This window comes from Fundulus heteroclitus, unplaced genomic scaffold (assembly GCF_011125445.2).
Source record: "Fundulus heteroclitus isolate FHET01 unplaced genomic scaffold, MU-UCD_Fhet_4.1 scaffold_39, whole genome shotgun sequence".
In the NCBI taxonomy this organism is placed as follows: Eukaryota; Metazoa; Chordata; class Actinopteri; order Cyprinodontiformes; family Fundulidae; genus Fundulus; species Fundulus heteroclitus.
Window position 1 is genome coordinate 2,383,967 of NW_023396803.1, and position 23,830 is coordinate 2,407,796.

Sequence of the window (23,830 nt, forward strand, 5' to 3'; positions counted from 1 at the left end):
ACAGCTCCTACCAATTTTCCCGGAGCTCCTGGAAGAATTGTCTGTCTCCTGGCGCAACAAGCCATTTAAGGATAAGCATCCGGTGGCCGGCAGTTCGGCCCTAGATTGCGATGGGATGGAAAATTGCGGCCTCCACCAAATGCCACCTGTCGAGCCGGCCGTCGCAACACACCTACACCTGAAGACCTCCATGTCAGCGGAGATCCCGCCCTTCCATCAAGAGCGGACCGCTTTCAGTTGAGCCTGACAGTTGAGTCCTACAGAGCAGCCGCGCTCTCAATCCGTACTCTAAATGCCTCGTCTCTGCTGATGGCCTATCAAGCAGAGCTGGAAGAGCAGATGTCTGCCGCACCAGATGCTGTGCTTTGAGAGGAGGCATCATAACTGATCATTGCCTGCATCTCCATAAGGTGGCGATCCAAGCTATGGGCAGATCCATGGGACTTATGGTTTTGCAGGAGAGAGCCAGGTGGCTAAATCTCACCACACTGGCAACTAAGGAGAAGGAGGACCTCCTGGACACACACATGTCACCTCAAGGGCTGTTCGGGGAAGTGGTAAGCTCCATGCAAGAGAGGTGGGAGGAGAAGAAAAGGGATGACGAAGTGCTAAAGCTGTGCCTTCCTAAACGTAGGTTTGCCGCTGGGACTGTGGCCACGGCCCCCCAGCGCCAGACCTTTGCCCAGGCAGTGGCCCACTTTTCTCCTACTTTCAGGATCCCAAAACTGCCGAAGACTCAAGCAGTGCCGCAAGGCACGCAGAAAACATCTGCCCCCAAGGCTCACTGGCAGAAAAAGGCCGAAGGCCCTTGCACTGACCAACTGCCTCCCACCTCCAACCCGGTGGTGAGGAGGAGGAAGTGACTGGCATTCCCTGGATAGAGGGGGCAAACAGGAATTGCTCCCCTCTGTGGCTCCGTTCCTGAGCCTGTTCAAATAGTTCAGCCCAACCCAGCGTGTGGCCAAGAGGATGTTCCAACCTGCTTAACACGCCAAAAAGTCGAAAGACTCTGTTCGATGTGGGGATGTCCAAAGCGAACCCCGATCATGTGTCACAAGCACATCTTTATGTTCAAAAGAAATAAATGCTTCCTGTCGCATCCAGGTTGAGAACCAAGGGCACAGTCAAAAATGTTGAAAAACAAAGCCAGAATTTCGCTTGGGGATCCGGTCCCTTCTTTTTCGGAAGAAGTGAGACCTCTCCCCAACGTGAACAGCCCCGTAACGCACCAGACACTATGCTCATGCGCAGTGCAGTGCAAGGTTGTTTACGATCTTACACCCGAAAAGGGCACTCTCAGCTAGCTGTCAGACTGGCCAGCCAGCCAGCTGACAGTGAAAATCCACCTTTGGGCGAAATGCACAGACTCAGAGTGGGTTTTAAGAACTCTCAGGAGGGAATACAGACTGCAGTTCCCCCAAGCTTCAGAAGAATAATTCAGTCACATGCAGAAGGACAAGCTGCTCTCTTCCTCCAGGATGATATTTCCTAGTTGTTGGAAAAGAGAGCGATACAGCTGATTCAGCTGCCGTAACAGCAGCGATGGTCTTCGTTCTCCTGCACTGATGTAGAAGAAGTGCGTGGCACGATTATGTTATGAACTCCGCCCCCCAAATCACCCATTTTGGAAATTGTCTAAAACACTAAAAACTATTTAAATTTTAGATCAGAAAACTAGTCACTGCAGTGTTGTGTGGATGTGTTTGACTAAATAACATACCTGGAATGTCAATTTTTTGAGATTTGATTTCAGTTCACTTTTAAGTTAGTATTTCTTTGAGCCATTAAGATGTGGACTTGATAGTGTGCTGCAGATCATGATCTTGCTGCATAGCCCCACAAGTGCTCTTGAGTTTGGGTTTATGATCATGAACTGATTGAAAATTGAAGATTTTATGGTAAGGAACAGAATTTAGGGCGCTTTGCTCTGAGTTGGTCGTTATGTCCACCAGGATAAAACGACCAACTGTATGTACTGTATATGTGCTGCATATACGCTGCATACGTCAGGCATCCTCTCTCTGCCGTTTGTCTCTTCTGCGATCATCAGTCAGCCATCCCATCAAATATGTCTTACAGGTCCTGAAAAACCAAAGCAGCCTCTGAGTATCACACAACCCACCTCATGTTTGACCAGGAGAGCGGTTATGTTTCTACATAGGACTAGATGGGTTGCTAGCTGTTCTGTATTTACTGTATTTATTCAGAAAATTATGGCTTTTTTTGCCCTGAGATCCAACAAACAGCTGTTGCTCACTGTTCCTTTTGCCCGCACAGAGCAAGGGAAGAAAGCCTTTATCTACACAGCTCCTTGTACGTGGAATTTTTTGCAAAGAGACTGGAAGTTGACTGAGTTTTTATCCTTAAATGCTTTTAAGTTGAAAGTGAAAGAATTTAAAACGGCCTCAATTATCTGTAGTTGTTTTACTTGATATGTTTTTTCTTATGTACCTGTGATTTAATGTAATGTATCTCTGTTCAATATGTAATTTTGCTGCCTCTTGGCCAGGAGTCCCTTAAAAAAGAAGCTTTTAATCTCAATGGGATTTTTTCCTGATTAAATAAAGGTTAAATTAGAAAAAAATACTCAGAATCTTTTTGTGATATTAGAATTTAATGGTATGAAACATTTTAATATGCTAAAATAAATCTGTAAGTGGGCAAATACTTTTTGATACCACTTCAGCTGTCAGCAAATCCTTCTGTGTTTCCACCTTGCACCTGAAACATGGTAACGCTTTGAAGAAAAGCGTTACCATGACTTCTATGATCATTGGCATATATCAATTAAACCATTTTTATAACAGGGATGGTAAAGGTTTGAAGTTGTAAAACTGTCAGCTTTCCTGATATTTGACGGATATTACATTTTCACAATTTCATTCAACAGAGTTGTGAAACTGTCGTATTTATACAGATTAATCCATGTTTAAATGCATAAAGTTCTGCAGTATTATATAAGACCCCAACTTGTCTGTACTGATTGCTTGACTGGCCTCTCTGAGTTGAGATTAGTCATGCAGACCAGGCATTCCTCTGATGACGCCAAATTACTACATTTAGACGCATGTATTGCGGCCATCTAGTGGTCGTACAAGCAGAGCGGTAACAGAGCTATTCTGAATATCGCCTCAACAGACAATAATATGGCAACAACAATAACACCGCTGCGTTGGTATCTGCTGGAATTTCACCTCAATCCTCCATGCAGGTGATCATAACATCTCCCCTATAAGCCAGGCCAACGATGACCCTAAAGACTCCCCATTGCAAAGGGGTGGACCAGTTTTGGTTTAATTTGCATGTTATCTAAGCCATAACTAGGCCTTGCCCAAAAAGCCATAACTAGGCCTTTTTGGGCAATAATATAAAGCTTGGAACTCCACACTACTCCAGACATTTGAATTGAGAAGGCTTTCTGAATGGGAAGCGAAACATCTTCAAACTTCGAAAAAAAAAGTCCAGTTGTTTTGTTTTTTAACCTTTTTTTGGAATGATCATGACCTGGATGACTGAAAATCTTCACCAGCAGACTGGGGATATGGTGATCGTGATCATATGAAGAGATGTTTTTCCCTTTTTAATGATCCAAAAACCTGGAGGATTGCAGAGAAATTTCAGTGTTGGATAGGAGCTCGTAACCGAGAGGAGTTTACCATGGAATCTGACCAAAGACTGTCTCTACATTTCATTGGTCATACAGAGCCAACACATGAACATCCAGACCTGAAACCACCGACTGCAGGATCTGGACAACTATGCTACATTTATTTGGCATTTTCTTAGCAGCTTTAAAAATCATGCAGTCCGTGAGGGGTGTTCATGAGAGCTTCAGTGTCTCATAGTCTGCTCATTATAAGCGACTTTGGGCTTGTCTTTCTCTAAAGTCACTTGTAACGTTCGTGGTTACAGACGGTGATTGTGATTTCTTGGGGTTGTTTCTGAACGTGCTGTCGCTCTTTTGGGCTTCATTTATTTTAGACAGAATGCATTTTTCTGGTTATCGCGCCAGACAGCAAGAGAGCAGGGCTCACCCCCCCCCCCCACACACACACACACACACACACACACACACACACACCTGCGACAACTACTTAACGAACAGTAAAAGTCCCAGTGTGTATAAATACCAGCTGAATACATGCATTTGTGATGATTAGAAGCGGTGTGTGGTTGTCTTCTTGCTGGTCTTCCACTTCTTTTCGTGGCTCAAGTTGATGATTCTCTCATGGTGATCTTGAGTGTCTGATTACAGCAGGATGATATTTCTGCAATGAGCTTTATAATAAATTACAACATAGACCTGTAATGATGCATTTTTTTCTTCTTAGTATTAGCTGTAATTCTACACAGATTCAGCAGGTTTGTTCCTCGGGTTTGACCCCCCGTTGTGAGAGAGGAGAGGACAGCCTCCCCAACCTTTTTGCTAATAGTACTTACTTTCCGCTCATTTTGAGGCCTCTACATTTCAACTAACGTTTAAGCTGTTCTATGCCAGGTTTCTTGGTTGAAGCAGGTTGAAATTAAACTCCTGGGACGTGGTAATCTTACAAAATGATTAGTATTGCAGTTGTTACCAATGTAATTTGCACTCTTCCTGTCCGACCAGTCGGGAAACAGGGCTGTCCCGGGAAAAATGTAACTTAATTTGAGAAATGCCCCATTCTCAGTTATCCGGGTCATCGCAACAGTAAACAGAGGAGGAAACCGGACTTTTGCCTAGTTCTTTCTGAAAAGATTTCGATACCTATCCACCAGAATTTACAAAGACTCTTGGATAGGTGTCGCAAAATCTTTAGAAAGAATGTGCGAAAGTCCGGTTGCCTCCGATTTAAGCCTGTTTCCAAGTCCTTACTGTGTTCCTTAACTTATAACAAAAACAAATTGTTCCTCTTGTAGCTTGGATTATCTGATAATGAAAGCATACTGTGGTTGATTTTAAATGTCATTGCTGTGTGTTATGTCACATTTCAGCATAGTTAAGGTTGCTGTTTTCTTTTCTCTATGTCTCAGGGGTCAAAAAAGTTTTCTTTCTCCAATATCTGTTTTCTTTTCTATTATCAGACTGCAGTGTTTGTACTGTGAAAAAATGTTCAGAGATAAAACCACACTGAAGGATCATATGAGGAAGAAAGCTCACCGTCGCATAAATGCCAATAACCATGAATATGACCGCTTCTATGTCATCAACTACCTGGTAAATTTAAAAAAAAAGTCTTCCTTTACATATTAGAAAAGCTACAAAATGAAATGCCTTGAAAAGTGAAAAAGCACACACATCAGTCAGAGATGCAGTAAGGACCTCACATTTTCCCGTATTTTTTTTAAAATGTAGATCCCAGCTTTTGCATGGAAAATGACATATGCAAGTTTTAGGCTCCATTTTGTGCTTATGCAACCTTTTTAAATGAGACCACAGCACAGTGCATTTCTCATCACAGTGTGTTCACTTGTCAGGAACTGGGAAAAACCTGGGAGGACGTTCAGAGTGAAGATGACCAGGACCTAATAGACGATGAAGATGAGTAAGTAGCAAAATCTCAGTAAAATCTACATGAATGAGAACCTCTCGACCCAAAGATAGAATGCCTAGCTAATCCCAAAAGGATCTCAATAGGATAATGAAAGATAAAATCAGCCTTGTACAGGAAACTGTTTTATATCCACCTCTTCAGAGAAAATATTTTCTTTTGGACGTGCGAGTCTGCTTATTCCCTCCAACATCTATGTGCTCTCCACAGTGATTGGTCAGACTGGCAGGCCCATCCTCTCTCTGCCGTTTGTCTCTTCTGCGATCATCAGTCAGAGACAATGGATCAGATTTACACACATATGAAGGTAAAGTCTGTGTGTGTGTGTGTGTATATATATATATATATATATATATATATATATATATATATATATATATATATATATATATATATATATATATATATATATATATATATATATATATATATATATATATTTATATACAATCACCGGCCACTTTATTAGGTACCCCATGCTAGTAACGGGTTGGACCCCCTTTTGCCTTCAGAACTGCCTCAATTCTTCGTGGCATAGATTCAACAAGGTGCTGGAAGCATTCCTCAGGGAGTTTGGTCCATATTGACATGATGGCATCACACAGTTGCCGCAGATTTGTCGGCTGCACATCCATGATGCGAATCTCCCGTTCCACCACATCCCAAAGATGCTCTATTGGATTGAGATCTGGTGACTGTGGAGGCCATTTGAGTACAGCGAACTCATTGTCATGTTCAAGAAACCAGTCTGAGATGATTCCAGCTTTATGACATGGCGCATTATCCTGCTGAAAGTAGCCATCAGAAGTTGGGTACATTGTGGTCATAACGGGATGGACATGGTCAGCAACAATACTCAGGTAGGCTGTGGCGTTGCAACGATGCTCTATTGGTACCAAGGGGCCCAAAGAGTGCCAAGAAAATATTCCCCACACCATGACACCACCACCACCAGCCTGAACCGTTGATACAAGGCAGGATGGATCCATGCTTTCATGTTGTAGACGCCAAATTCTGACCCTACCATCCGACTGTCGCAGCAGAAATCGAGACTCATCAGACCAGGCAACGTTTTTCCAATCTTCTATTGTCCAATTGTGATGAGCTTGTGCAAATTGTAGCCTCAGTTTCCTGTTCTTAGCTGAAAGGAGTGGCACCCGATGTGGTCTTCTGCTGCTGTAGCCCATCTGCCTCAAAGTTCGACGTACTGTGCGTTCAGTGATGCTGTTCTGCCCACCTTGGTTGTAACGGGTGGTTATTTGAGTCACTGTTGCCCTTCTATCAGCTCGTCTGGCCATTCTCCTCTGACCTCTGACATCAACAAGGCATTTCTGCCCACAGAACTGCCGCTCACTGGATGTTTTTTCTTTTTCGGACCATTCTCTGTAAACCCTAGAGATGGTTGTGCGTGAAAATCCCAGTAGATTAGCAGTTTCTGACATACTCAGACCAGCCCTTCTGGCACCAACAATCATGCCACGTTCAAAGTCACTCAAATCACCTTTCTTCCCCATACTGATGCTCGGTTTGAACTGCAGGAGATTCTCTTGACCATGTCTACATGCCTAAATGCACTGAGTTGCCGCCATGTGATTGGCTGCTTAGAAATTAAGTGTTAACGAGCAGTTGGACAGGTGTACCTAATAAAGTGGCCGGTGAGTGTATATGTGTGTGTGTGTGTGTGTAGCGCACAAACACGCTATCATTTATATAGCGGCAATTCATGAAACATGTCATCTCGAGGCACTTTACAAAGTCAAATTCAATCATAATATACAGATTGGTCAAAAATTTCCTATATAAGGGAACCAGTTGATTCCTTCAAAGTCCCAACAAGCATCATTCGCTCCTGGAGAACCGTAGAGCTACAGGCAGAGTCATCTGCATTGTACATGGCTTTGCAGCAATCCCTCATACTGAGCAAGCATGAAGCGACACTGGAAAGAAAAACTCCCCATTAGCGGGAAGGAAAACCTCCAGCAGAACCAAAACCGGGCTCAGTATGAACGGTCATCTGCCTCGACCGACTGGGGGTTACAGAAGACAGAGCAGAGACACAACAAGAGAGACAAAAATGCACAGAAGCACACATTGATCTAGTAATCTGTTCTACATTAGATGGTAATAGCGGGTGATCTGTCTTCCTTGGATGATGTCACAGTTAACAGAACGTCAGACCAGGTGTACCTACTGTGAAGAAAAAGAGAGAGAGCAAAAAGTTAAAAGCTGAAATAACAACAGTCATTTCAGTGTAATGCAATGCAAAACAAGAGAACAGTATAAATCAGTAGAGTGAGAAGAATAGGCGCTGATGTCCTCCAGTAGCCTAAGCCTATAGCAGCATAACTATAGAGGTAGCTCAGGGTAACATGAGCCACTCTAACTGTAAGCTTTGTCAAAAAGGGAAGTTTTAAGATTAGTCTTGAGAGCGAAGTGCTCTGTTAGGAACATACAGGGTAATCAGAGCTCTGATATATGATGGAGCTTGATTATTAAGGGCTTTATACGTTAGAAGAAGAATTTTAAGTTCTATTCTTGATTTAACAGGAAACCAATGAAAGGAAGCTAACATTGGAGAAATATGATCCCTGTAGCAGCTAAAATCCTCTATTTTAGGCTACTGGTTGTTGTTTCTGAAAGGCGTTGGTTTTACGTGCGCTCGATTAAGATTCGTAATCCGATCTTCAGATTGACTTATGATAAAGTCATTTATTGTTAACACAGTGTCCATATTCTCAATATTTCCATTTAGATGCCACAAACATTCCCCTTCAATCTAAACCAAGCACAATAGAAAACTGTTGCCTCTTCCCATTAACAACACCTGAAAACAATCATGGTTGACCTTAAATAACCCCATCCCCCATCAGACACTCAGAACTCAAAATGAAATACGCCCCCTGGTGGCGATAAACACAGGAAAGGAAAAATGGCTCCTACACGCCAGCACCTAATTATTTGGTTTCACGTGACATCACAGTGCTGCTTCGCGACACCGCGAAATTCAGATGGAGGGCAGGAAGTGAAGTAGCTGAGGATCTGCCGTCTGAAATAATGCCTATGTTTTGTGTAATTTACAGCTGCTCCAATCGTTCGAACTGAGAAAAGGAAAAGAGTTTTTACAGAGTACCAAAGATTGTCGTTGATAAAGGTGAAAATTGTAAAAAGCTCACAGAACAACGCCGTAAAAAATTTTTTAAACGTACGTCTGCGGTCTGGAGGAGCAGAGTCTGCCAACGCCTGTGTCTGCAGCGACCACTTCGTTGGAGGTAAACTATAACGTTATGTTAGCTCAGGGGTGTCAAACATACGGCCCGTGGGCCGGATCCGGCCCGCCGAACAATTTAGTCCGGCCCTGTGGCTAAATGCATTATCAATTAAAAAAAAAAAATATATATATATATTTTTTCATTTTTTTTTTCCAGTGTCCTGTCTGGCAATGTGGCAATAAGATGCCACAAAAAGCTCATCAGATTTGACTTTCACAAGTGGACAAGATAAAAGGAAGAGAATGATAAAACAATTATTGAAAAAAACATGTACTTCGTTTAATTGAAAATATGCAGTTTCTATATTGTCCACGAGGGGCGCTGTGTTTTAATTAGCAGATTAAGCTTCAGGTGTGGAAAAATTCAAATCATTTCTTAATTTTTATCTGTTTGATGTATTTTGTCATGCAGGACATTGTTTTTAAGTTCCAAAAAAGGTGAATAAATGTTTTTCAACATTGTATAAACACTGTGATCAGTTCTTATGCATAATGCACAAGTAAATGTTTAACTGAGTAAAAGTATTGTTGAAATTGCACATACTTTTCTTAAAAATGCTGAGGTTATTCATAATATATTGTGTAAAAGTGAAAAAATTAACTTAATATAAAAATCAACAAGTCCACATTTATTAGTTCTATTTAATCTTGCAATGAGTTAACTCGTGTGGCCCTCTTGAGATCAGATTAAGCTGTATGCGGCCCCTCAACCAAAATGAGTTTGACACCCCTGGTTTAGGCTGTCCTGGCGCTTTTGGTGACGTTGAGTCGCTAGACTGGGCTCCGACGGTCAACCTCGGTTACCAAAAAACTAAGCCCAAATCAGAAGCATCTCTTCAACGAGAGAAGAGGATGAAGCTCAAAGAAGATCAGCATAAACAACTGTCCGGCTAACGTTGTTGTTAAGATGTGTTGCATGATATTATAGTTGACATTATAGCCGCTACTGCTAACACTAGTATCTTTTAACACATAAAACAATATAAGAACAAACACTCACCCTAGCGAAGACTAAACGATGATCGTCGTGGAGACGTTTGGTGCCGAGGTTGTGGACCCACCCTCTGACAAAGAAGTTATATGTCTCCATACTTTTATAGGCCTTCATTTGCTGTTTGTTGTAATACGATGTCTGAAGGACCAGATGGTTTATGTCAACGGCCTCCACTGTCGGCAAATCTTTAAGGTCCACCGAAAACTCACTCATCTTCATGAGGTACGGGTAACGTCCAACATATCTGTCAATCAACTCCTTGTATGAACCACTCGCACCAGACCCCTTTCATCTGGAAAGGTTTTTATAACCTTTCCTAATATCCAAGACCCTCGAGGTGTTGTGGAGTCCATTACTACCACCACATCCCCAGGGGTGAAGCACCTTTGTTTCTTTATCCATTTTTGTCGTTCTTGTAATAATGGTAGATATTCTCGAATCCAACGTTTCCAAAAGACATCTGAAATGTATTGGATTTGTTTCCACCTTCTTTTAGCATAAACATCCTTTTTGTCTAAGAGTCCTGGCGGAAAGGCTGGTTTTCCCTTCATGAGTAGCAAGTGGTTGGGTGTTAAAGCTTCAAGGTTGTTGTGCAATTATACACTGTTTAAAGTTATTTAATGTTTCATAAATAACTCTGTCTGTTAAGTATTGTCTGGTGATGATCAGCTCTTAAGCTGATATCAGGACAATGGTTGAAAGGGATGAATTCGAGCACTAGCGATCTTTTAACAGCAAAACCTGCACACACATAGAATAAAAGGAGTGACAACTTCTTTTCAAGTCCAAGAATTTAATAACAGAAAAAAAATGAACATCCAGAGAACATCACTATGTAATGTTGTTTACCTGAATTAGCACAATATTTCGATTAATAAATCCTCTCTACTAGGCTAGTGAAACTTAACTAAACTACTAAGTAAAATTAAGATAAAAAGAAGCTAAGCTAAGGAACTATTTACAAGCAAAAGCAAACAAAAGACAAAACAAAAATGGTTGGTCATAATCAGAATACTTCAGTGAATCCTGGTTCACTGCAGATCTTTCAATCCATTCACAATGCAAAGCCCAAGTTAAACAAAACATTATTTGTTGAAATAATATTCTGAGGACCGGTTTGTCCCGTAAAATCATTTAAACCCTTACGACCGAGTTTGTTAATGCGATTCTCCCTCTGGGCGCATGGGGTCGCTGTGGCAGCTCGGTGGCTAAGAGGTTACAACATAAAGTTGCCAAAATTGCCTTGAAAAACGGCATTTATATACCATATTAGTGCGGGAATAAGGCAGATAATAGCAGAACAGTTACGCTTTATGCTTTAAAACAAACTCCTTTTGAAATCCGGTTTCAGAAACCGGATGTTAGCAAGGCTAATAGCATGTTGGCTAGCGGACACTCGGCGCTGACATGGTACCAAATGCTAGCAATGCTATATTGTTAGCCTTTTGTTCAAAACACCAGGTATACAACGGTTTACAAATCATTTCCCAATAAACCTTTTACTTCACCCTCAGACCGCTGCCCAAACCTCTGTCCTTTGTTTCGTGTCAGTCCTGTCCAGTTTTGGCCATTCACAGGAGGAGCGTTGAAGGAGGGAAGTTGTTGGCTAGCGCTAGCGGGCTAGCGCTTGGCTCTTGGGAGGCTAGCGTTAGCCTTGCAGCAGCATTTGGCTAACGGCGTGGTCTGGATGGCTTGGAGGCCATGTTCTTTGACCGGGATGCAGTCCAATTTGAGCAGGGGTTTTCCTTAGCATTCCAGCCTTCAGCTGCATCGGGGTTCGCTTTCCTGTACAGGCTGAGGAAAAATACACAGAGCTGTTTCACATGCAGGATCTTTGCTCTGCATCTGATTGTGGGTTAAGACAGCAACTTAGCTCTGTATTTACCCGGACATGTTCGTCCGGATTCAGTCAGGTCCTCTTCTGACGCAGGCAGTCGGGTCTAGCAGACCCTGGATCAACGTGGCTGGTCCAGGGAATCTTTCAGATGTTCCAGCAGATGAGGCCATATGGCCCCATGGTTCAGGCCTTCTCCCTTGTCCTGGAGAGGTGGTCCGTGCAGCTGCTGAAGAGGTCTGCAGAAGTAGGGCTCTTTGTCTGCGGGAGGAAAGTTTTTATCACCAGCAGGGGACCCCCTGGTGAGAGAAGGAGGGGGCTGTCCCCACTGGTTCTCTCTCTTCTGTGGCTGTGTCATCAGAATTCAATCTGATTCAGTCAACCATTTTGATGATCCTGGCAGTAATATCACAACAAGGTCATTGGGGTCCTCTGATAACTTTGTGATGGGACGATCGTTAAGTATTGCCTCAGCCTCACAAAGTACAGTGTGGAATCCTTCATCGTCCAACATTTGTTGACGGAACACTGAGTGCAAAACCTTTCTGATCATGCGAATGAGACGCTCCCAAACCCTGCCACAATGTGATCCGGATGGTGGGTTAAAACTCCATTTAATCCCTTTGTGTGCCATGGCCTTCTCAATTCTTCCATTATTTAGAGAGGCTAGAGCTTCTCGTAGCTCTCTTTCTGCTCCTAGGAAATTGGTGCCATTATCTGATCTCATGTGTGAAACTTGCCCTCTTCGAGAGATAAATCGGCGCAGTGCATTAATACATGGGTCTGTATCTAAAGAGTATGCCACTTCAAGGTGCACAGCCCTGCTTGTCATGCAAGTGAACACTACTCCATAGCGTTTTACAATACTGCGTCCTCTTTTCACATCAATAGGCCAAAAATAATCTCCACCAACATTTGTGAATGGTGGCAGATCAGGGACCACTCTTTCCTCTGGCAAGTCTGCCATCTGTTGACCGGTTTGTCCTCCATACAGCCTGCAGAAAGAATATGTAGCTATGACCCTTTTCACAGCTGAAACTCCATTTGTTATCCAAAATTTTCTTCTAACGACTGAGAGGACATGACTTCTACCTCCATAACCAAGATGCAAGTGAAAATGTCGGAGGATAAGGTAGGAGATGTGCTGGTCCTTTGCCAAAATGATAGGATGCTTAATGTTCTCAGGAATGGCTGCTTCAATCAGCCGGCCTCCAACACGCAGAAGCCCATCTTGCAGCACAGGGTCCAGTTTGTAAATTAGGCTGCTTCTGGGTATTTCCAAGTTGCGGGATATTAATGCAGCAAACTCATCAGGGAATCTTTCTTTTTGGCAAAAGGAGAGTATGGCTGTCTCAGCTTGTGTGAGCTCTTCTAGAGACACACTTTGATTTCCCATTGAGTTTTTGAGAGTTTGCATTTCTTTTGTCAACTCCAGTGTTGATGTTTCAGTGGTGTTTGAATTGGCCAGTTTCCGTTTGTAATGTCCATTCTCTAGCTGTGCAGAGCGATCCATTATATCAAGGAATTTCTGTTCTTCTCTTGACATTTCCTCTTGTTCTGTAAAGGACTTCTCAATAAAGTCATAGTTGTACTGGCTGGTCAGAAGTTCTTCTATTTTATCAACTGTAGTTCTGTTGACATGAACTGAAGGGTAGCCATTTTCAAGATCCTTGCAACCTTCTGCTGAAGCATTTACAACCCATCCTAGGAGGCTTCTGATTGCATAGGGCCCTTCACCCTGACTATTAATCACCTCCCAAGGTTCCATTAGTTTAGATGCATTTGTGCCAACGAGGAGGCCTACACCAGCATATATGCGTGGAAAATTAATGTCCTTTAAGTACGACCATTTTGACAGCTCCTCCTCACTGATGATATTGTCGGTGGAGACTGGCATTTCCTTTTGTGTAAACACAATGGGAAGCTGATAGAAATGGCTTCCATTTATTTCTGAAATCTCCAGCCCTTTAATGATAGAGGTTGTCATTGTTTTGCTATGACCCATTGTCCGGAGATGAATCTGAGCCTTTCGACCTTGAATGTTGAGTTTATTAAGAAGTGTTTCAGAGCAGAATGTATTGGTGCTCCCTGGATCCAGAAAGGCGTATGTTTTAATGATCTTTGTTCCCTTTGAACTTTTCACTTTCACAGGCAGGATGGGAATAATCCCTTTATGGTGGCCAGCCCCAGTATGACCACAAGTAGAGGAGGTTTTACAGCCCTTTGCTGCCTGATCCAACTCTGTCTGATGGGTTTTTTCCTTCTGTCCAATGTGCAAAATGTTGGGATGTTTTTGGTTACAGTATTTGCAAGCAATGCGCTTATCACAGTTCTTGCTTTAAATGTCCTGTATCCAAGCAACCAAAACATAAACCTTTGTCTTTTAGAAAGTCTAGTTTTTCCCTGTGTGACCTCTTTCCTAATTGTCGACATTGTTCTAATACATGACCATCCTGTGTGCAATACAGACAGGATAAATAATTAGATTTGTCAACAACAGTTACTTCATTTTTGAGAGAAGACGAGTTAGTCATCTTTAACAGAAACATGGCTGACAAAGCTGTTTCTTTTAAATTATGACTTTATTTGAGGTTTGCTAGGTCTTATGATTCCCCTAGCAGGTTGTAAATCCTGTATATCTCCAAAAACCGGATCTGAGATTATTCTAATCTAGTGTTCAATAAAAGCAACAATATCTCTGAAACATGGTCTTTGACTAGTTCCCTCAAAAATCTCATTTGCTTTTGTTCTCCATTTTTCTCGTAGTTTAAAAGGAAACTTCTGAACCAAGATTTTCATGTTAGCTGGCATGCTTAACTCATCCAAATACTGCAGTTCCTCCATAGCATTGCAGCATTCACGAAGAAATAGTCCAAATGCCTTTAATGCTTTAGCATCTTCACCTTTAATGTTAGGCCAACCAGTGACCTTTTCCATGTAGGCTGCAGTAATATTAAATTCATTGTCAAAATGTTCTTTGAGGAGTTGCTTGGTCACCGCATATCCTCTTTCTGCAGTCATGTGAAGGCAGCTACGTACGAGGTCTCTTGGTTGCCCCTTGGTGTACTGTTCCAGGTAGTACAAGCAGTCTCCTTTACAACTGCTCTTTGCTTCCACACAATGTTCAAAGGCTTTCATAAAGGAGTTGAACTGTAAAGGATCTCCGTCGTAGATGGGAATTTGCATTTGTACCAGAAGAGCCGTTATGTCATTCTGTTGTTTCAGCAAATTGTAAAGGTCTCCAGCTGGTTGATTTTGATTTGATAGAAGCAGACTGTTTTGAGTGGTAACTTTGAGATTGGATAAAATAACAGCAGTCCAGCATCTTCTTGAAGCTTCTTTGTAGGTCTGGTAACCACCTGTGAAGCTTGTGAAAGGAGTAAACTAGGTTTCATCTTGGGTCTAGCACCTTTTCTAACATATGAATCCATTCCATCAGAATGCTTAGATGTAATGCTGCCTTTAGTGCTGCCCTCTAGCACCATTAGCTTGGCATTAGCAGCAGCTATCTTAGTGTCCATCTCAAGTTGTTCCTTTCTTTTCTTTAACAGGTATTCCTGCTCCTCCAGCGCATGCTTCTCCTTTAAAGCAGCTGCACATGTCAAGAATGCAGCCCTTTCTGCTTCCGCTTTTATTTGTTCAGAAAGCGTTGAAGATATGCTGGTTGCTATTGAGGGACCCCTTTGACTCTCATTTTTTCTAAAACACCTTAAGGAAACATTTGAAATGATGTCATGAGGTTCAATCTGTGGCTCCTCCTCCCCCATGGTCATGTCACCACTGGCAGTCTTTGGCTCAGCTTCATTATCATTTTTACTCTCGTTTTCTTTGATATCATCTGGCACACCGGCTGAGCAACCTTGAGCCTCAGCCAACCATTTATGAGTAGCAGCAACAAAATCATTAACGTTCAACGTTTTTAGCTTGAAACCACATGTCATGCTTCTGTGCTTCATCCACAGGCAATAATCCCAACAAACCTTGGTGTACCTTTTGTGCTTCTTCAGACAAACCCAAAAACCTTTTAAATTCCACCTTAATGTCATTTACACACCCTTTGTCATTTTTCAACACTGTAATAGTTTATTTTCATTTTGTGAGCTTATTTAACTTTGTTTTTCTTTCACTTTCTAAGTTACTGATCTTCACCAGCAAAGCTTTGGCTGTAAGTTTCACCTGCCTTTTTTCAGTCTCCCATTGAGGATTTTCCTCTTTACCCACAATGTTACTTTGACCCTCGACCAGATCAATGTTCTCCTCTTCTGCCATTATGGCCAACAGTTTATAGCTTATTTATTTATAGAGAGCTCTCTTTTTGTTTAAGCAGTCTTCAGTCTGCTACCAATGAATTGGATTTAAGGTTGGATTTTTGTGTGCACACATTAATAATGGCCATTCATAGATATCAACGCTCACTCACATATCCCAATGGTGCGTTGGCCGGCATTGATAATTCGCGTCCCTTTGTCCGCTGCTCCGAATCTCAGTGGCTCCAATAGCTCGATCCATGCAGCTCCGTTCCCATTGTACGATATTGATCTGTCCTGTGCGGCTCCGGATTTCCTTTCGCTCCTCTGTGGTTCTGGTTCCGACGACAGGTGTCCAATCGCTCCTCTGCGCTCACTTTGACCGGCTGCTCCAATAGCCTACTTCGATGCGGCGTTTTCTTTGCACCTTCTTGGCACCACAATACAGAAGGATCGGTGGCTCTTCCAAACGAGGCAGTTTCCTACCTAAATGTAGCAGATAAAATCCTCTATTTTAGGCTACTGGTTGTTGTTTCTGAAAGGCGTTGGTTTTACGTGCGCTCGATTAAGATTCGTAATCCGATCTTCAGTTTGACTTATGATAAAGTCATTTATTGTTAGCACAATGTCCATATTCTCAATATTTCCATTTACAGCCACAAACATTCCCCTTCAATCTAAACCAAGCACAATAGAAAACTGTTGCCTCTTCCCATTAACAACACCTGAACACAATCATGGTTGACCTTAAATAACCCCATCCCCCATCAGACACTCAGAACTCAAAATTAATTATGTCCCCTGGTGGCGATAAACACAGGAAAGGAAAAATGGCTCCTACAATCCCTCTTGTTGATTTTCATCAGAACTCTTGCTGCAGCATTTTGGATCAGCTGAAGACTTTGAACTGCATTTTGTGGACTTCCTGAAGAATTACAATAGTCCAGCCTTGAAGTAACAAATGCATGGACCAGTTTTTCAGGGTCCATGCATTTGGGATTTAAATTACATGTCTTGGTCCAAAATAACACCAATATTTATTACTTTATTACCAGAGGCCAAGTTAATGCCATCCAGATTAAGTGATTGGTTAAGAAGTTTATTGTTTGAAGACTCTGGTCCAAAGATTATTCATTAGTTTGTAAATGTTCACAAAGTTGATTAGCAACTACTTTCTCAAGCATTTTAGATAAGAAAAGAAGATTAGATATAGGTCTGTAATTTACTAACTCATCTCGGTCAAGAGATGGTTTCTTAAGTAAAGGTTTAATAACAGCTACTTTAAAAGCCTGTGGTACATATCCATTTACCAAGGATAGATTAATCAAAATGTGCTGACTAAATAACGTAAAAGTAAAGAATTTCCCTAAAAGTCCAGCAGATGACAGTAATGCGCCATGTAAAATAAAACACCCACTCTCTACAGGACATATACAGTGTGTATGTATATATATATATATATATATATATATATATATATATATATATATATATACACACTCACCGGCCACTTTATTAGGTACCCCATGCTAGTAACGGGTTGGACCCCCTTTTGCCTTCAGAACTGCCTCAATTCTTCGTGGCATAGATTCAACAAGGTACTTGAAGCAGTCCTCAGGGAGTTTGGTCCATATTGACATGATGGCATCACACAGTTGCCGCAGATTTGTCGGCTGCACATCCATGACATGATGCGAATCTCCCGTTCCACCACATCCCAAAGATGCTCTATTGGATTGAGATCTGGTGACTGTGGAGGCCATTTGAGTACAGCGAACTCATTGTCATGTTCGAAAAACCAGTCTGAGATGATTCCAGCTTTATGACATGGCGCATTATCCTGCTGAAAGTAGCCATCAGAAGTTGGGTACATTGTGGTCATAAAGGGATGGACATGGTCAGCAACAATACTCAGGTAGGCTGTGGCGTTGCAACGATGCTCAATTGGTACCAAGGGGCCCAAAGAGTGCCAAGAAAATATTCCACACACCATGACACCACCACCACCAGCCTGAACCGTTGATACAAGGCAGGATGGATCCATGCTTTCATGTTGTAGACGCCAAATTCTGACCCTACCATCCGACTGTCGCAGCAGAAATCGAGACTCATCAGACCAGGCAACGTTTTTCCAATCTTCTATTGTCCAATTTCGATGAGCTTGTGCAAATTGTAGCCTCAGTTTCCTGTTCTTATCTGAAAGGAGTGGCACCCGATGTGGTCTTCTGCTGCTGTAGCCCATCTGCCTCAAAGTTCAACGTACTATGCGTTCAGTGATGCTGTTCTGCCCACCTTGGTTGTAACGGGTGGTTATTTGAGTCACTGTTGCCCTTCTATCAGCTCGAACCAGTCTGGCCATTCTCCTCTGACCTCTGGCATCAACAAGGCATTTCCGCCCACAGAACTGCCGCTCACTGGATGTTTTTTCTTTTTCGGACCATTCTCTGTAAACCCTAGAGATGGTTGTGCGTGAAAATCCCAGTAGATTAGCAGTTTCTGAAAAACTCAGACCAGCCCTTCTGGCACCAACAATCATGCCACGTTCAAAGTCACTCAAATCACCTTTCTTCCCCATACTGATGCTCGGTTTGAACTGCAGGAGATTCTCTTGACCATGTCTACATGCCTAAATGCACTGAGTTGCCGCCATGTGATTGGCTGCTTAGAAATTAAGTGTTAACGAGCAGTTGGACAGGTGTACCTAATAAAGTGGCCGGTGTGTGTGTGTGTGTGTGTATATATATATATATATATATATATATATATATATATATATATATATATATATATATATATATATATATATATATATATATATATATATATATACAGAGAGAGAGAGAGAGATTCTTCAAAGATAGAACTTTGGTGTTTGCTAAACACTATTGTGATAAGTTACCTGCGTTTTGTTGTCTGATTATTTTTGCAGGATTCCCATGGCTTTGACCTTCATAAACTAAAGATGAAGCTCAGTAAGTACAATGTGTAATAACCATTATCAACAAGTAGCAGGCAGGCGCCACAAACATCGTATCTCAACGTACAGGAGAATTCTAAAGCATGCAGCTAAGACAAGGCCAGTAAGCATTATCACTGGCTGTTTTCCATACACACTGCTGCAGTAACAATTGTCATATTTTTAAGTGACAGTGATATCCTTTTGACTCCCTGTGAACCAATTAGAGCTGGGCCAGGGTTTTAAAGGCCCTAAGCAGAATGTAAAATGGGGGGCTGAGCCGCTACAGTGCAACTTACTGAACAGCTGGACACTGAAGGTTAATGGGTATGAAGGTTGACTGCAATTATAATTTTTGTATTTGTCTAGTCTAGTTAATTGTTTAGGTAACAATTAAAAAACTTACAATACTGGAGTATCGTGAGAATGAAATCAGCTTTTCATTCACATTTTTATTCTTTTAACATTTTGTACCTAATTAATTAGCTCTTTCAAGCTTTTGAAAAAAAAAATATTTTACTGAAAAATGGCATGTCAAAATAATTACATTTATTTATATAGAGCCACTTCACAACACATGGGTAACTCAAGGGTAGCTCACAAATCAACTTTTTTTGGCTACCAAACTGTCAACATGGTTCTCTGATAGTGATTTTTACATATCCTGGTGATTATTTTGACAATTTACTACATATTTGTAGAAATCTTGCTTTTGTCTAAAACTGTCTGCCTGGTGCCCTCCTATGGTTTAATGGGGTTCTTCCATTGAATTTCCAATCAGTAAAGTGACATCACTTGCAAAAACTGACATGCAATAAATATTCATACGAGCAGTTTTATTTAATTCACAAACCCATAAACTACTCTCAATGCGCATTTTCAACATTTTAGACATGCAGATTCAAAACTACGAGGCCCAAATATAACACACGCATGAGTGCATACTCCTTCTGTGCATGCTTGTTTTCCACAAGCTCGTCACTTGTAGTGTTGTATCATTCATTCTTGAGTAATTCAAAGTAATGAAACATTTGAGTGAACGCAATTAAACAAATTACTTTTTTTAATGATTTGTTAATTTCTCAGTTTAGTTGAGTAGGTGGTCAGCGCACTTGCTGGTCGATACTGGAACTTCCTTGTTCTGTCGTGCTGCCCTGAGTGAATAATTCTATCGTTTCCTCATCAGAGGATATGCTCTCATGCAAATACATCTGTTCAAGAATGCCTACTATCGAGGCGGCCTGCTAGTTCTTCCTGTCTCATTAATTCAATTCAATTCAATTTTATTTATATAGCGCCAAATCATGAAACATGTCATCTCAAGGCACTTTACAAAGTCAAGTTCAATCAGATTATACAGATTGGTAAAAAAAATTCCTATATAAGGAAACCAGTTGATTGCATCAAAGTCCCGACAAGCAGCATTCACTCCTGGAGAAGCGTAGAGCCACAGGGAGAGTCGTCTGCATTGTACATGGCTTTGCTGCAATCCCTCATACTGAGCAAGCATGAAGCAACTCCCCATTAACGGGAAGGAAAACCTCCGGCAGAACTGGGCTCAGTATGAACGGTCATCTGCCTTGACCGACTGGGGTTACAGAAGACAGAGCAGAGACACAACAAGAGAGACAAAAAAAGCACAGAAGCACACATTGATCTAGTAATCTGTTCTACATTAGATGGTAGTAGCGGGTGAGCCGTCTTCTCTGGATGATGTCACAGTTAACAGAACGCCAGACCAGGTGTACCTACTATGAAGATAAAAGAGAGAGAACAGAAAGTTAAAGCAGAAATGACAACACGTAATGCATAATTGAAGAACAGTAAAACTCTATAGAGTGAGAAAATTAGATCCTGATGTCCTCCAGTAAAAATCAACAGAAAAGGTCAAGAGTAGATGACGGGACAAACAGCCATGGTAATGTTACAGGACGAACTTTGGTAGATGAAGATTTGCAGGCAGCGTCACAAGACAAGCGGCAGTAGCCGATTTCTCCACCCTCCCACCCAGGACAGGTTACATGCTGTCTCGAGCCGGACAGCATGCAGGCCACATAACCTTGTTGTTATGTTCATTTATAAAACACTTGAAATGATCCCCCCCTCTGTTTTTTTAGCAAATCGCACACTATATATATATATATATATATATATATATATATATATATATATATATATATATATATATATATATATATATATAAACGAGTGTCCTCACCAGGACACTCGTTAAATAAAATTACAAGGATTTTGATGCATGCAGATTATTAAGGAAACTACGTCAATAAATAAAATAAACTGCAGCTACAATATGGAATGGAGAACGGGTTTCAACTGGGTGAGGCCAAAGAAAGGCGATTCTCAGAAAGCTTTTATGAAGTTTCATTTTTATTTTTAAACAGAATGGAGCGCGATGTGAAGCGACACTGTAGAACCAAGTCGCACTAGAACCAGCTGAGAAAGCCGGTTGAGCGATGGACTCATTTTATTCAACCCAAAATCACCTGCCAGAGAGACAAGCTACAGCAGCCAAGATTACCTACAGCAATATTTAACTTTATGCAAAGTTTAATAACATTTTTCTTATTAAAGTGTTCATCTTAAAAAGCAAGTTATGTTTTTTTCTGATAAACTTTGAGCAATTTTATTAAACCTTTCAGAAATGGATTTTCTATACCCGCTTTTCCGTACAGGTGTGACATCAAGCCCTATCTGATGGGGAAACAGGGTAATGGGGCTTGGGGGGATGGCAGGTGGCTCTTCCTAGGCGGGTACACAGATTACATCCTGGACAGGTCGCCAGTCACAGGGCTAAAATATAAGTGTTTTATTAGACTTCAAATAAGTTAAATAATGCCTTTTTATGAACTCATGAGTTGTGATAATTAATTGCTGTGCAATAATAGGAAAAATAGACTGATTTTTGTAATATGCGATCTGTGTTAAATTAAAATATATGACGTCCTGCATAGTGTTAGTTATGTGTCCTGCATTTTCCATGGTTGTGGTTGGCCTTGTATGATCATAGGATTGGTTTATATTGAATGTGACAGGGAGCCAGTGGAGTTAATGTACAGGAGTGAAGTAAATGATGTAATGATGAAGCTGCTGTCTTTGTACTAGCTGCAGTTTATGGAGGTTTTCTGGAGGACAGGGAGGGAAGGGAGCTGAAATTGTAAAGTCAAGAAGTGAGTGGACAGTGAATCAGTTTGGCAAAAGTGTGAAGGAAGAACTTGATGCTGCCGAGATGAAAGTTAACCAGGTGATGATGTGGAAAGTGAAGGAGAGGATGGGAGGCTGGCCAGGATGACGCCAAGGCTCTGAAGCTGAAAGGTGGGAGAGATACAGGAATGGTCAATGGATATTGTAGACCTACCAGATTTGGTTAATGTTGACTTTGCACAATAAGCAAGTGAGGTAACTGATGTGGCATGATGGTCACGGCCCGGGAATATATGGGCTGAATCAGTCAAACTGATTATTTTTGCCTTAACCCATGTATTAGGGCTGGACGATATAGAAAAAAAGCTTATCGATAAAAAAAATGCATATTGATCGATATCGATAATTATTGAAAATATTTAAAACCATATTTTATGTGCAGCTCTGCCTGAACATTTTATGATATTGCTAAATTATTTAATTTTAATAAAGAACACAAACACAGAATTCCAATTAAATCTTTTTTAACCAACTTTTAACCTTAACAGAATTTTTTTAAAGAAAAAAAACTTAAGAGACCTGAGGTATGTTATTAAATACTGACAAAGAATAAATTAAAGTGACCAGTAAAATGACCAAAATAAATATACCAAATAAAATGACCCATTTAGGTGGGAATAGTACACTAGTTACTTCTCAGGTTTCATAATTGAGAGGCTGACGCAGGGCTGAGGTCCGAGGTTGTGGCGTGTAAGGACACAGACTGCAGCTCATTTTGCACTGATTCCCTGCACTAGTTGCTCAATATAGGGAGCGCTGTTAGAGAAAAACTTGCGTCCCGGAACTTTATATCGCGGCTCAAGAGTGGTAAGTAGTTGTTTGAAGCCAGGTTTTTCAGCTGCAGACAACAGCAGCATATCCATCACTATGAAGCACGTTACTGCATGCGTGATGTCCTTATGCCGCTTGGACGCTTTTTAATTTTATCACAAAGAAGGGAGCCCAGTTTAGCTGCTGTACCTGCTTTGTTTTGGAAGAAGTTCCAGAAGATTCCTCGGAAGATGCGGAGTCGCGCGGGGCTGACTCAGCTCGCGCTGTTGCGGGTGTGAGCGGCTGAGCGGCTTACGTGATTAAACAAGTTGGTTGCGTTACCAGACTTTGTTTTTACCGGTTCCTTGCAAGTTTTACAAATCCCTGTGGTTTATTTCTGTCGAACTGGCGAACTAGTAAAACCCAGTTTTGGGACTGTTTCCTCCGCCGCTCCTTGCTGCGACATATTCACGTGCTCTGTGTTGTGGTTTGAGAGGGCGGCGCTTTGTGACGACGTGCCTGGGTCCGCCATTACGATTGGTCGAGAGGAAGTAGTGACTGTAGCACCAACTAATATGATAGGCTGAAAGGAAGGAAGGAAAACTGTCTCTATCGAACTTTGGACCCGTTTTTTTCCTATCGCGCCACACGTCTATCGATTGATATATATTGTTATTGAATTATCGTCCAGCCCTAATATGTATACATATGCACTTTTACTTGTGCTGTTTAGAGTTCAACAGTCTGATGGCAACGGGGAAAAAGCTTTTGCAGAACCTGGTGAACCTGCAGCTGATGCTGCGGAACCTTTTACCAGAGGGCAGCCGGGAGAACAGTCCATGGTGGGGGTGTGAGGGGTCTCTGATGATGTTATGGGCTCTGGACATGCAGCGCTGGGATGAAATGTCCTTAATGGAGAGTGGAGAGGAGCCCCAATGATCCCTTCTGCTGTCCTCACCACTCTCCTCACATTCTTCCAGTCGGAGGCGCTGCAGCCTCCACACCACACAGAGGGACAGCTGGTCACA

General features: G+C 41.7%; 2 protein-coding genes across 2 annotated transcripts in view; one reads left to right on the forward strand and one right to left on the reverse strand.

Annotated features, from left to right (window-relative positions):
• znf277 (zinc finger protein 277) overlaps positions 1 to 23,830 on the forward strand; it is a 60,683-nt gene that overhangs the window by 19,724 nt on the left and 17,129 nt on the right. The window contains exons 8-11 of the mRNA XM_036130904.1: positions 5,065 to 5,197; positions 5,458 to 5,525; positions 5,742 to 5,838; positions 18,804 to 18,846. Coding sequence (XP_035986797.1) covers positions 5,065 to 5,197; positions 5,458 to 5,525; positions 5,742 to 5,838; positions 18,804 to 18,846 — 341 coding nt within the window. The remainder of the gene's footprint in view (positions 1 to 5,064; positions 5,198 to 5,457; positions 5,526 to 5,741; positions 5,839 to 18,803; positions 18,847 to 23,830) is intronic.
• On the reverse strand, positions 11,412 to 16,740 carry LOC118560149. The gene is made up of 2 exons (XM_036130903.1): positions 11,679 to 16,740; positions 11,412 to 11,587 (listed from the first exon to the last, which is right to left on the reverse strand). The coding sequence occupies exon 1, from the start codon at positions 13,630 to 13,632 to the stop codon at positions 11,992 to 11,994; it is 1,641 nt and encodes a 546-aa protein (XP_035986796.1). The 5' UTR covers positions 13,633 to 16,740; the 3' UTR covers positions 11,412 to 11,587; positions 11,679 to 11,991.

Coding starts and splice junctions, on each gene's coding strand:
- LOC118560149 (XM_036130903.1), bottom strand. CDS start 13,632: ATGGGTCATAGCAAAACAATGACAACCTCTATCATTAAAGGGCTGGAG.